Source organism: Lontra canadensis, unplaced genomic scaffold (genome assembly GCF_010015895.1).
Source record: "Lontra canadensis isolate GAN:19392208 unplaced genomic scaffold, GSC_riverotter_1.0 scaffold43, whole genome shotgun sequence".
NCBI classification, from domain to species: Eukaryota; Metazoa; Chordata; class Mammalia; order Carnivora; family Mustelidae; genus Lontra; species Lontra canadensis.
This window is the reverse complement of record NW_022631037.1, coordinates 6,170,062-6,183,245: the sequence shown is the minus strand read 5'-3', so window position 1 is coordinate 6,183,245 and position 13,184 is coordinate 6,170,062. Positions and strand designations below refer to the sequence as shown.

The 13,184-nt window shown below is 46.5% G+C and overlaps 1 protein-coding gene across 2 annotated transcripts in view; it reads left to right on the top strand.

The window, feature by feature from the left end:
• HLF (HLF transcription factor, PAR bZIP family member) overlaps positions 1–9,022 on the top strand; it is a 53,270-nt gene extending 44,248 nt beyond the window's left edge. The window contains exons 3-4 of one of the 2 annotated variants that reach the window (XM_032872023.1): positions 1,653–1,873; positions 6,684–9,022. In XM_032872023.1, the coding sequence (XP_032727914.1) occupies positions 1,653–1,873; positions 6,684–6,902 (440 nt within the window). In that variant the 3' untranslated portion in view covers positions 6,903–9,022. The remainder of the gene's footprint in view (positions 1–1,652; positions 1,874–6,683) is intronic. The other variant, XM_032872024.1, reaches the window with a different exon arrangement.
• The last annotated feature ends 4,162 nt before the right edge of the window (positions 9,023–13,184 follow it).

Genomic DNA, 13,184 nt, shown 5'->3' with positions numbered 1-13,184 from the left:
AGCCGTCGCTGCGCGGCAGCTTGGCTAATGAGAAATCTCTGTCCTCTGCCAATGCCTCGGGGGCCCAGCTCTTCCTCTTTGGCAAGCAGGATACAAAGAGAGCTCAAAGCAGAGTGAGGACCTCAAAGGTCACCCTGAACATTCATTCTGCGGGCTCCCCACCGGGCCTTTCCAGAAAAGAGATGAGCGTGGTTTTACAGTTCAGCTAGAACAGGAGCCAGAGGCTTCATGCTTCGACCTGGGGTAGGTTTTAATGAAACCTGAAGGATCTTTCACACGTTGTCCAGCCATTAGCATTGAGGAGTCAGGGGAGCGGCATGCCAAACACCACCAGGCTGTCTCCTCTCGTTTATTCTGTGGGTGTGAAAGGAGCAATTGTAAAATTCAGAGGCAATTAGAAGTTAACACTCAGAGCCGTCCACGTCAATATCGTGGGCCGTTACTAAGTTCACTTTCACCAGGAGGACATATCCCGTTATTTGGGGGACGACGTTTGTGCATTTCAGCGGTTGGGCCTGCAGAACCCTCACGTGGAAGTCAGGTCCTCCCCGGTGTGTCCTTTCTAATTTGTGAAATACTTCTTGAACCTGTCCTCTTCCCACTGTCCCCGCTGCTGCATGCGGGGGTCATCACAGCAGTCTGGATGCCGAGCTCCCGTCTCCAGCTGTGCCTCCTTCAGGCCATTCCTCACGCTGCCTTAGCCGTCTTTCCAAACTTGAGCTCTGCTTGTCCTTTCAGAGCTCAGGATCCTTTGGTGGCATTCAGGGCCTGGTCTAGTATCCCCACTGCGCACCCTCCTGACCGCACGTCCTGTATTGTGCCTCTCTCTACTCCATCACTCCATCATGCGCTCTGAGCCAGTGCTGTGGCTACCCAACACTGCAGTGGCCCCTTGCCAAGATCACCCTCCGGCTGGTTTCTGTCCCTGGATTACCTTTTTTGCCAATAACTACTTGTCTCGTGTTTTAGCTGCACCTGTCACCTCTAGAAAGTGTCCCAAACCTCCTTTGTCTTAGGTACTGTCCCCCACGCACTGGAAGCACGTTGGGTTTACTTCTGTCCCCCGCCCCTTCACTGTACTCGTGTCCCTTCACATGGACTCCTTATGGGTCTGATTCCTTGACTCACCTGGAAAATGCCTTAAAGGTAAAAATCAGAAGCACATAGTTGGTGCTTCATGAATGTGTTATAGGAAAGAATGAATGCATGTAATTTTTTTTTAAAGATTTTATTTATTTATTTGACAGAGATCACAAGTAGGCAGAGAGGCAGGCAGAGAGAGAGGAGGAAGCAGGCTCCCTGCTGAGCAGAGAGCCTGATGCGGGACTCGATCCCAGGACCCTGAGATCATGACCCGAGCTGAAGGCGGAGGCTTTAACCCACTGAGCCATCCAGGCGCCCCTGAATGCATGTAATTTTTTAAAATTTAGTTTGCAAACATGCATGTGGGTCTTTGTTTTGCCTGATCTGACATGAGTCAAGTCATAGTCAGCCTGCTGTGTTCTTAGTAACATGACGGAAATGAATAAAATAAGCAATGTTAGTCATCTAGTAAGTCGAAGACTCTTGCCTCTCTTCCTGGAGTTTCATGAAGTAGTTGTCTAATGGGGCTCCCGTGGTGTTTCTGAATGAAAGCTCCTGCCTTATTCCAGGTCAGCTGTTGCCAGCAAACCGCAATACACCAAGTCCCATCGATCCTGACACCATCCAGGTCCCGGTGGGTTATGAGCCAGACCCCGCAGACCTTGCCCTCTCCAGCATCCCTGGCCAGGAAATGTTCGATCCGCGCAAACGCAAGTTCTCAGAGGAGGAACTGAAGCCACAGCCCATGATCAAGAAAGCACGCAAGGTCTTCATCCCCGATGATCTGAAGGTAAATTGGAACCGGTCATCAGGCTTGGGCACATGGAGGGTGGGATCAAGAGGCAGATAAAAAGCATGACCTCCAGGAAGATCACATAAGCCAGTGAACAAAGAACTTGTGATTTCTTATCCTATTTCTTGGCATGTGACTCTAGGCAAGTTGCTTTCTCCCTGGGTATCTTCTGAAATATGCCTTTCATGTCTTGATATAGCACAGAAATAAGGAGAAGTAATGAAATGTTGGAATGATTTACAACCCATGAAGGAAACAAACCTGGTACTATCTGCAGGGAAGCCTGTGAAAGCCCAATAAAATCAAACCAAAATCTTTCAGGGTTGGAAAGAGAAAGGAAATTATTTGCAAAGGACATCTGGACCACAAAGTCCTTCAAGGGTTACCTTCCCTTGGGAAATTGATAACCACTTGCTGCCTTTGCCTTATAGATCCCAAGGAGTAACAACCAGAGATGGGATCTCCCTCCACCCTTGGATGACTTGGGTGGGATTTTCTTAAGGAAGCTTGTGGGTTCGTTTACATATTTATATGTAATGTTTACTCTGTGTCTTTAATAATGATCACTTGACTGTCTCAAGAAAAGGTTAATTCCAGGTGTTTGCTGCTGTATTGAAAGGACACATTATTTAGAAGGGAAAATAGATTTACCTTACAAAGTCTGATACAACTTGAAACAAAATTAATCTGACATATTTAACAATAATTGGGAAGAGGATTCTTTCCAAAACTATGCCATGTCCACTAATCCCAAAATAGAACCATTTTTGATTAGCCATGGCTTAGAACTTTTTGTGTTTATGGTTCTTTCCAATCATATGGACAATAGAGATAGATTGTATGCATTCGAGGCCTTGAAATCAGGCTTAATTAAACATTTTCTAGCTTCTGATCCCCCATTTCTCAAAACTAACTGTGATGTGGATGGAGAGTCACTTGTAGGCTGGGCACATGGGAGTTTGGGACGTGGTCCTAGAACCAGTTTGGACCAGATAACCTGTTTACGCTATCTAGAAAGAGCACTAGGGGAAAAGGAAATCAGATTGAAATCACTGCTGTTACCTACATACCGGAGATTTATCTTGAGTGAGGCAGACTCATCAAATGTGGGGCTGAAAGGGACCTCAGAGGTTCGTTAGACCAAAATTACCATTTTGCAGTTGAGGAAATGGAGCAGGGAGAGAGGCGAAGTGAGGTGAACACCGCTGGTTTGTGGAAGGCCTGGTCCCTGAGTCTTCCGGTTTCCAGAAATGTCACTGCAGCATGTTGGCTGTCACTAGTAGCTGTCACCCTAAGAATCTGAAGAGTGAAGTTCATAGTAGACACACTGTGAAATCTAAATAAGTCCGGGAACTGGTGGTCAGACAGCAAGAGGGGAGAAAGAGCCAGGCGATCAGGTCCTGGCAGCTGAGTCTCTCCTTTGAACTGGATGCTTTTCCTCGTCTTAGCCATCTGATCGTGCGTGTGTCCTAAAGCTTGTGTCTTCAACTCAACTGGGGAGCCATACAGCATGGGTCTGCTTTTGAACGGAGAGGCGTTTGGAAGGATGATCCTGAGTGGTAGCTCTGACTTGTAGGCAGACCTTGCCAGGGTCTCCAGGTTTACAAGTTCAAAGCAAAGAGCAGGCTTACTGAATAACCCAGGTCACCCTGGCAACCAAGAGGCCATGGGAAAACTGTGTGCTGGAATTATGCATAGTACTCCTGTCACAGCCGGGCCTGAACTTTCCCCATGGCAGGTGGGTAGCAGGCAGGAACGTTCTCCTGCCAAGTGTCCTTGGATATCTTCAGTTGTGAGGGAAGCTTCAGGGCCACAGACGGTGATCTCACGTGGAAACGAGAAGTGAAGCTGTAACACAGTTCTCCTTCTAGCAGAGAGGACTGAGCTGGAGTTGGGGGGGAGAGGTATTTGTGGCCCCCAGCATGGCACGAGCATGCCAGTCAAGCGAAATGGCCCTGCCAGTAAATGGTCTTCCCCACAGCTGCCTAAACCCTCCCTGGAACCATTCACTTGGGTTAGCGCGCATCTCCTGGGAGAAGTAAGCAGTGTTGGTCCTGGGATTCCTACCCGAGGAATCTGTTTAATCATCTTGACGTCTTCAAACTTGTAACTGTTCATTCATTTGCTTGACAAATATTTTTCAAATGCTTGTGTGTTCCAAGCCCTGGGGATATAGAGAGGTGAGCCAGAACTGCCATTGTTCCTACTCTCAAGGAACTTCTAGTCTGGCAAGAAAAAGGGATCGTTGACTTGTCATGAGGGAGGCAGTGCGGAACACGAGACCTTCAGGAAGATGATGGGGCAGGACTGGGTGGGCCCTTGTTGGGTGTGACAATAGGGTAGCCAGATGGCTCTGGGCATAGAGGAGAAGAGGACAGGAATGTAGTGCCAGATTTGTCAGTCCCACTCAGTAGCCTGCTTCCCCCTCACCTACCCATTCCATGGTAACAAAGGGGGACAAGCTGCTTTTCTGGTCCATTACAGTCTTCCATCCATCATTCATTCCTGCCTTCTGCGTCCTCCACTGCACCCCTCCTCCCAGCTCCCCTTCCACCTGAAATGGTCCCCATTCTACACCTTTCCTAGCTCCCCTGCTTATGTGGACAGGTGAGGCTGGGAATTAAAAACATCTTAGAAGGGAGAAGAGCTCCAAGAGACAGAAAAGTTGGTTGTTATCCTGAGGTCAGCTGCTGATTCCCCTGATTGTTAACACCCAGTCGCACACCTCTTAAGTCCAGGGCCCATGGCAGTCACCCCCCTTCCCTTCCCTCCATCCTGCCCCCAGCCTCTGCCATCTCCCAGGGGCTCATTCTCATGCACTCCTTTACCTCCTGGGCTCCTGGTCCCCTGGGTCAGATTCTGATACATTCTAAGCTCCTCTTTTGAATGATCTTGGAAACCACATACTTAAGGAACATGGACTGTGGTAAATTTACCCAGACTGTCCGGGGCGGGGGGGGGGGGGGGGGGGTGGAATTGGGCCTTAACATCAAAGTAACCCAACAGCTGCCATCAGGTCCTCCTACGTACTCTGGAGGCATCTGACTCTCTTTCGGCTCCTTCCAACTCACCCCATGCAGCTGGCCTGGCCTCTCCCCGCTTCCTTCAGTCCCCTGCCCCTTTTCTGAAGCACAGACGACAGTGGCGGCGGCACACCTGCCCCGAGCTGACCTACCCAGCTATTCTTCAGAGCACAGCCTTCTTCTCTAAAAGAAGGATGCTAGTGCCAGCTACTGGGAAGATCACTTTTTCACTTTGTTACATATTATTATGAAACATGTAGAAGGCTGGGAGAGCTTTGTAAATAAGATACCGGTGCCAGACTGAGTGGCGGGCAGAAGGTGCCTGCGCATGCGCACTCTCTCTGGCTTCCTGTCTTGGTGCGGGGCACACATTTGCCCAGGGGAATGGACCGGCATGAGGTTTCTCCACTGGCCTTGGCCCTTCCTTGCAGCCTTGGTCCCAACCCATGTGACCTCCCCCAAAGCCAAATGCCCCTTGTAGTCCTGGGGCAGGGTAGGAACTGTCCGCACCCCACTTATTCTGGGTGACCTGTAACTGCGTAACTGGAAGGATTGGCCTAGCTAGGATGGAGGGGTTTGCTGTTGCAAGTCGTTTAAGAGAAAGGGTTGCAAAACACGCCAGCTGGGACCAGAGTTGAATGGGTGAGGCCTAAAAGAAGATTTACATTTCTTAGTCTTCCTCAGAAAGTTTTCCTTTTTTTGGCAGATGGAGCAGTGAAGAGCGGGAAGGGACATGATGCACATTTAAGTAGGACCGAGGCAGAGTAAGGCCCAGAGAAGAGTTAAACAGGAAATTAGGGTGAATTATTTAAATGCTAGCCACCAATATGAGCATACTGATCAGTGGTAGGTGGAAGTTTTTGGTTTCTTGTTGTTTTTTGGATTTGTTTCTAATTACCAAGACATACATCGGAAAGATAGAAAAGGTGAAAGCTCCGACCTTTCTCCTTGGCATCCCTCCTCCAATTCCCCTTGTAGAGGCACTGCTTTCAATAGCTTGGTATAAATCCTCCCGGGCCTCTTTCTATGAATATACAATCCTGTGATTTTTTAACCAAAGTGGGATGAGGCCATACATATTTATCAGCAAATTGCATTGGTTTCCACCCACGTCGTGGTTTATCATGAACATCTTTTGGGTTCAGCTGGATCATTATTTGTTAACAGCTGCTGAGTATCCTTTTGTATGACTCCACCATCATGTAGTTATTAAATCTCCTACTGATGAGTTCCCCCCCCCAGCTCTATTAGAAACAATGCCACAGTAAAATTTCTCTGCCCCTGTCTGTGTGCACACGCGTGCAGATGGGCGGAGGCCGAGATCCTAGAAGGGGAGTTGCTCTGTCAGTGGCTCTGCATTTCAATAGTTGATAGACATTGCCAAGTCGCCTTGCAACAGTATCCTGTGGACTTCTACCAACAAGCATTGGAGCCCCCATGGAAGGAAAGGGTTCTTAAAATAACATTTTCATCAAAGAACGCAGAGAGATCTGAAGGTAGTTTAGCCTGTGAAGTTGAGCTGCTTGCTTTCATGCAACTTATGGGGCCCCCCTCGTCGGGCACATATTCGGGCAGAGAGGAAGGAGGGGCGCACCATGACAGGTGCGTTCTTGCTGCGGGAGGGAAGCTGGGCACACAGCCCTCGCAGTCAGACAGATTCGCACAGACCATCCCGGAAGGAGACGCGAGGTGAGAGGCTTGGGTCCCTGGTGCCTGGGCACCACCGTGAACCCGCCCGAGGCTGAAATCTAACGTCTTGTTTCCTTCCCCCTGTGACTAATGAGCAGGACGACAAGTACTGGGCCCGGCGCAGGAAGAACAACATGGCAGCCAAGCGCTCCCGCGACGCCCGGAGGCTGAAGGAGAACCAGATCGCAATCCGGGCGTCCTTCCTGGAGAAGGAGAACTCGGCCCTGCGCCAGGAGGTGGCTGACTTGCGGAAGGAGCTGGGCAAATGCAAGAACATACTTGCCAAGTACGAGGCCCGGCACGGGCCCCTGTAGGTTGGCGGTTTTGTGGGCTGGCTTCCGAATAGATGGACAATGTGTTTCCCGCCCGATAGCACCACACCTGAAGCAACCTTTCTGACATCAGCACTTTACCGGAGGCGTAAACACAACTGACTCACGTTCTGGTGTACGTGCGCGCGCCTGCTTGTGCTCCCGTGTGGTCCAAGGCTCGCGCGCGTGCCTTTGCACTTGCCATGTTAAGGTAGCCCTCTCGTCGTCTTTCAGTTCCGAAAAAGAAAGGTGCCGTGTTTTTACTGGACTGAGGAGACACCCCCTGACACACACACACACACCCGTGGGTCTCCTGCCTCTCCCTCCTCCTCCGCTCCTCTCCCTTCCAGCGTCACTCCCTGGTGACTCCCGCCTACTCTTCCAGGACCCTCCGCTGGGCTTCATCATGCAGGGTCCTGGTAAACTAGTAGATCTCAGTTGTCAAGACTACGAGCTCTTGTTTCTGTTTAATCTGTAAGTTACCATGCTAATAAGGTGCACAAAAATCACTTAGCACTACACTGCAGCTGTCTCTCTCAGTTATAGGTTGCTTTCCTCATATTTTCAGTTTTGGTGATAATTGTCTTCAAATTTAAAGTGCTGTTTAGATTAACTAGATCCCATATTTACTTACTGCTATCTACTAAGTTTCCTTTTAATTCTACCAACCCCAGATAAGTAAGAATACTATTCTAGAACACAGAGTGTGTTTTTGCACTGTCTGTACCTAAAGCAATAATCCTACTGTACGCTAGAGCATGCTGCCTGAGTATTACTAGTGGGCATAGGATATGTTCCCTACCTAAGAATTTCACTGTCTTTTACAACACAAAAATTACAGTAATGCATTTGCGCATGCCCAGAACATCCCCAGAACAGGGAAGCAGAGGGAAATGCCAGGTCTCAGAACGAGGGGTTAACTTATCAGTGTAGGAGCCAAAAACAATTGCATCTTGGAACAGCTTTTGACATTGATCTGTCTGGTTTTGTTTTCTCCCCTCCCCCATCCACCCACCCTCCCCCTTTTCTAGTTGCCTTTTTCCATATCCCTCTTGATACTCGAAACAATTACTTAAGATTCAGTTTTCCCCATTTTTTGTAATATATATATTTTTGTGAATTATACCTTGCTGTTTTTAAAAATCAGTTAATTAAGTTAATAAGTTGATGTTTTGTAAGACCCTTTTTCCTAGTGGTGTCGTTTTTGAATGCTTCATAAATTAATGATTCTGGAGCTTATGTTTCTTATTTTCTGTTTGCTTTTTGAACGTATGTGCTCTTATAAAGTGGACTTCTGAAAAATGAATGTAAAAGACACTGGTGTATCTCAGAAGAGGAGGGTGTTGTCACAAACTGTGGTCAATCCAATCAATTTAAATGTTTACTATAGACCAAAAGGAGAGATTATTAAATTGTTTAATGTTTATACAGAGTAATTATAGGAAGTTCTTTTTTGTACAGTATTTTTCAGATATAAATACTGACAATGTATTTTGGAAGACATATATTATATATAGCAAAGAGAAAAGGAAAACTATTCCATGTTTTAAAATTATATAGCAAAGATATATATTCATCAATGTTGTACAGAGAAGAAGAGCTTGGGGGTTTTTGAAGTCTTTAATATTTTAAGCCTATCACTGATACATCAGCATGTTTTTTGCTTTAAATTAAAATTTTATGACAGTATCGAAGCTTGGTGTGACGAATCTTGCTCTAAAATATGGAAGGTTCTTTCTTGTTTCCTATTAGGTCTCAGAAAGAAGTTAGTTAACGTCACCCAAAAGCACAAAGTGGATGTTAGTCAAATATTTATTGGATGATACAGTGTTTTTTTAGGAAAAGCATCTGTCACAAAAATGTTCACTTCAAAGTTACGAATTCCTGGAATGAAATATCATTGCAAGCACCCCAAACAATTCTGTTCTCCTCTGTGGGCACGTGCGTCTTATGCAATATAAGGTTGATATCGGTGTTAAGTGTATGGTTTCTAATTTGATAGGTGTTTTGACTTCAAAGATGATTGTTCTTTTGTTTCACAAAGTTGTGTAATGTCAAGAGATTCTGCTGTTATTGCAAAGAAACAATTTGTGCTAGATTAAAACACCCTTTCATCAATGGGATTTTCTAGTCTCCTGCCTCCAGAGTATCTAATTCTTTAATGACCTGGTGGTCTCCAGCAGCAAAGCTTCTGTCACAGTGTCCTCATCTTGGGAAACCTGACCAGCAGGATATTCCTACTAGGTATTCATTTTGCCCCAGGTCACAGCTGACAACTGATGTGGGAGAGGCTTAGAATCAAAATGCTTTGTTCCGGTATACAACTAGTAAAATAAATAAGACCTTCAGCCAAGTTCTCCAGCAGAACCGAGTAAGTGGTTTTCGGTAAGAGACACGGGTGGACGCACAAAGTTGGCGTTTTTATAGGTAAAAAGACCAACAGCCAAGAAATTATTAAGAGGCAGTCGTTACTAAAACACAGACCAGCAGTATCTTTAAGTGGAGAAGCAATGCACTGTGGACCATCCAAGTTCACTGCCCAGTGAAATGGTAGCTGAGAAAACTACATTTGAGCACTGGTCATTCTTGGAATTAGGTGGTTTGTATCAAACGAGGATCGCAAATGTTCTCTGCGGAAGAAACAAAAAGGTCATAATAAAACTCATCCTTTGGTGTGCCAGGAAAGGTTTCAGAAAACCTACCTCATCCTAAAATTTAAGAAACTTTGGAGTCTGTACGCAGGCCTTCTATGTAGGTCATTGTCACCACACACACATGAACGCTCATTCCTGGACTCCCTGCTTTCTGTCTAGGGCAATTAACTAGTAAATAAGGCAGTTCTGCTAAATGACGTGGGAAGCCATGGCCTGATCTGGAACAACTCGGATCAACCAGGGTCAAATGAGTTCTGCAGACTGCAGCTATTAAAAATCCTGTTGTCATTTTTCACCTTTTCATCATAAGCATCTTTCAGAGATTAATTACTTGGCCATTAAAAATGAATCCAAATCACATCATGCCAACATCATTTAGATACAATTTGGAAGGAGTGGCCCAGGACTTCCTGACAAGGTCATGCTATCCTTTCTGTGGACTAGACTTGCAGAGGAAGGCAAAAACTAATCAACCTGGCCTGGCCTGCTGCTCCTGCCACTTGAGGCTATAGGGACGGGGTGGGAGGGCTGTATATGATTGTTTCCTCCTTTTGAGACAGTGGCCGCCTTCTGACCATTCAAAACACCCAGTGGGCAAGACTGTGATGGGCCTTTCATCTTCCAGTGCGACAGGCCTGTGTGAAGCCATTCCTCAATGCAGAATGACTGTTGGTTCCAGGAGAGTGTGAATGGGATCTGGGGGGGTAGGGTGCTGTACTAAGGTAACCCACAGTTTCCTCCGGTGAGTCATTACAGGTTTTGTGAGAGAACACACAGTAATTCTTTTTTTTTTTTTTTAAGGTCTTATTTATTTATTTGAGAGAGAGAGTGAGTGAGTGAGAGAGAGCATGAGAGGGAGGAGGGTCAGAGGGAGAAGCAGACTCCCTGCTGAGCAGGACCCTGGGATCATGACCTGAGCCGAAGGCAGACGTTTAACTGCCTGAGCCACCCAGGAGCCACATAAAACACACAATAATTCTAAAGGTGCATTTAAAAGGTCTTGGGTCTGATTTTGGAAGAGTCAAAAAGAATTCTAGGTGGAGCCCCTTTCCCCCATCCCCCCTACCCAGCAAATAAAATAATGGGCATTCTGTAATATGCAGAATTATGCTTATTTTTTTCTGATATTTTATCTAATTACCCCCTTAATGTTCCTTTTAGGAAAACTCAGATTTTAGCAGAGTTCATCAGAGCAATCCCAAGGCAGGCTCTCTTGGCCTGCTTACCTGAGTGGAGTGCAGAGGCCGGGATTTAACCCGGGGTCAGCAAGCTGCAGGTGATGGGAGACTGTGTATGTGGTAAACCTCTTCTGTTCCCAGTGTGCCAGCTTCCTGCCAAGGCTCCTGGGGCTCCCTGGAGAGGCTGTGGTCTCTTTCTGCTTTTCTCTACAATTAATAATGTCACTTTAAAAATGAGCAAAGCCTTATCTTAGATCTTGACTGAATTGGACTTGGCAACTGAAGTTACTACATTTTGCAGTGGGCCAAGTGTGTGTATGTGTAGAGGAGAGAGTGTGTGTGTGTAAATATTTAAGTCAAATCATAAATCTTTAATTTGGAAGCACCTTACCAAACCTAACAGTAACCATAACCATTATCCTTCTGGCAACACCACAAAGACCGCATCCGTTAAGCAGGTAAAAATTCACATGAGGTCAGTTTAATTGTTACACCATGATATTGGTGGTGTTTATGCTGTTAAGTCCAAACCTTTATCTGTCTGTCATTAATGCTTAATAAACTTTGAATTTTTTCCTTTCTTTCATGTATTTTTGTTGATAGTCTACTAGAAATTAGACTCTGTTCCCAATCCTATCACCAAGAGACCATTTATAGAGATTAATTACATCGATGATAAATAATAATACCATGTCATCAGTGATGCATTACTATTTATTCAGTACTTCTGTGCCAGGCACTATGATAAACACTTACATGGCATATTTGATTTAATCCCATATCAACTCTGTGAGGTGGGGGCTATTATTGTTGTTCCCATTTTATGGAAGAGAAAAGAGAAGGTTTGAGAGGTTAAGCAACTTGTCTAACATTATATAGCCAGAGGTGACAGAAATGAATTCTGGCCCATTGGATGGGCATTATTAGAGAGCTGCTTCCCCAAAACCAGTCCTGGCTGGATGTATACAAATTGACTGGGAACATACCCCAGGACTACAGATCCAGCAATTCTGAGTCAGTAGGAAGAAAATGAATTGTTTAAGGGCTTCCAGCTAACTCCCATGTGTGGCCAAGGAGTTGGAAGCAAGCATTCACAGACTTGACCTTAATCTGAGTTCGTGACTATTGGGGGATCCAGGCAGAAGCTTCAAAATTTCCATAATTACCTAAAATTGTATGCAACTTTTTGCGTATAAACCTATTTTTCTATAGGGGAGAGCCACAGCTTCCCGCACTCCCCCAAAGAATCTGTGACACGAGATGGAATGAAAACCCCCACTTACGGCCTTCTAGCAGGGCTGACGCAGCGCGGTGGCAGCCGGCCCTGCAGCCCACCACACTCCCCTGGGAAGCTCCAAACACCAGCACTGCGTGGGCTGCAGCCCAGGCCAAGGAGCTCAGCATCTTGGGCACGAGAGAAGGGGACTCTGTGGTGAGGAGCTCGGTGAGTCAAATCTGTCACTTAGCAGGTGTATGACCTTGCACAGCACAAAGCATTTTTTAACCCGAATCTCCTCATCTGTGAGATGAAGGTGTAATTTCCCCCTCTGAGGGTTGCAGGGATTTTATAATACACACCATTGGCCCTCAACAAAGCTCTGCCCTGGGGGCCCAGGGAGGGGACTGTGGGCTGGGAGGAATTTTTCCAATTCACTCTCTTAGATTTGTTGTTCCTTCAAAGAGGACAGAAAACTATTCTCCTGTTCAGAAGAAGGAGCAGGTGGCTGGAGGTGTGGGAATGAGGGGTGCTACATGGATGGGCCTTCATGTTCTGACAACCCTAAGGGATCATAGCTTTGTACATAGGGCGGTCGGTATCCATCCACTCTGTGGCAGCTTCCCATTTAGATCAGGCAGTTACAAGTGACGGTTCAGCTCTATTTCTTTCTTTCTTTCTCTTTCTTTCTTTCTTTTCTTTCTTCCTTTCTTTCTTTTTAAGATTTTATTTGAGATAGAGAGCACGAGCAGAGGAGAAGGGAAGAGGGAGAAGCAGACTCCCTGCTGAGCAGGGAGCCTGATGTGGGACTCCACCCCAGGACCCTGGGATCAGGACCTGAGCTGAACGCAGACACTTAATTGACTGAGCCACCCAGGCGCCTTCTACTTTCATGATCAAACACCTTTCTCCTCTCTCAGGGGAGTAGGTACAATGACCTTAAGATTCTCTTTGTGCGACCGATTTTGTATCTGGCAACTTCAAATCTCTTAGGGGAGAGGACTGCCTCCCCACGCCTAGAGAGGCTTTGGCCTCTAACATGGCAGGAACCGATAGGAAGCCCCATCATTCACAAGCACTCCATCCCCAGGGCCTATCACGCGCTGCCCAAGTGGGATGGTTCATCTGTTCACACTTAAAATAGGACAAACTGCCCGACCATCAACCCCCCTCTTCAAAGCATATGAATTAAGTTCCCGCTTCGAAAATCACTGGCTTAGAAGTCTCTTTGAGCATC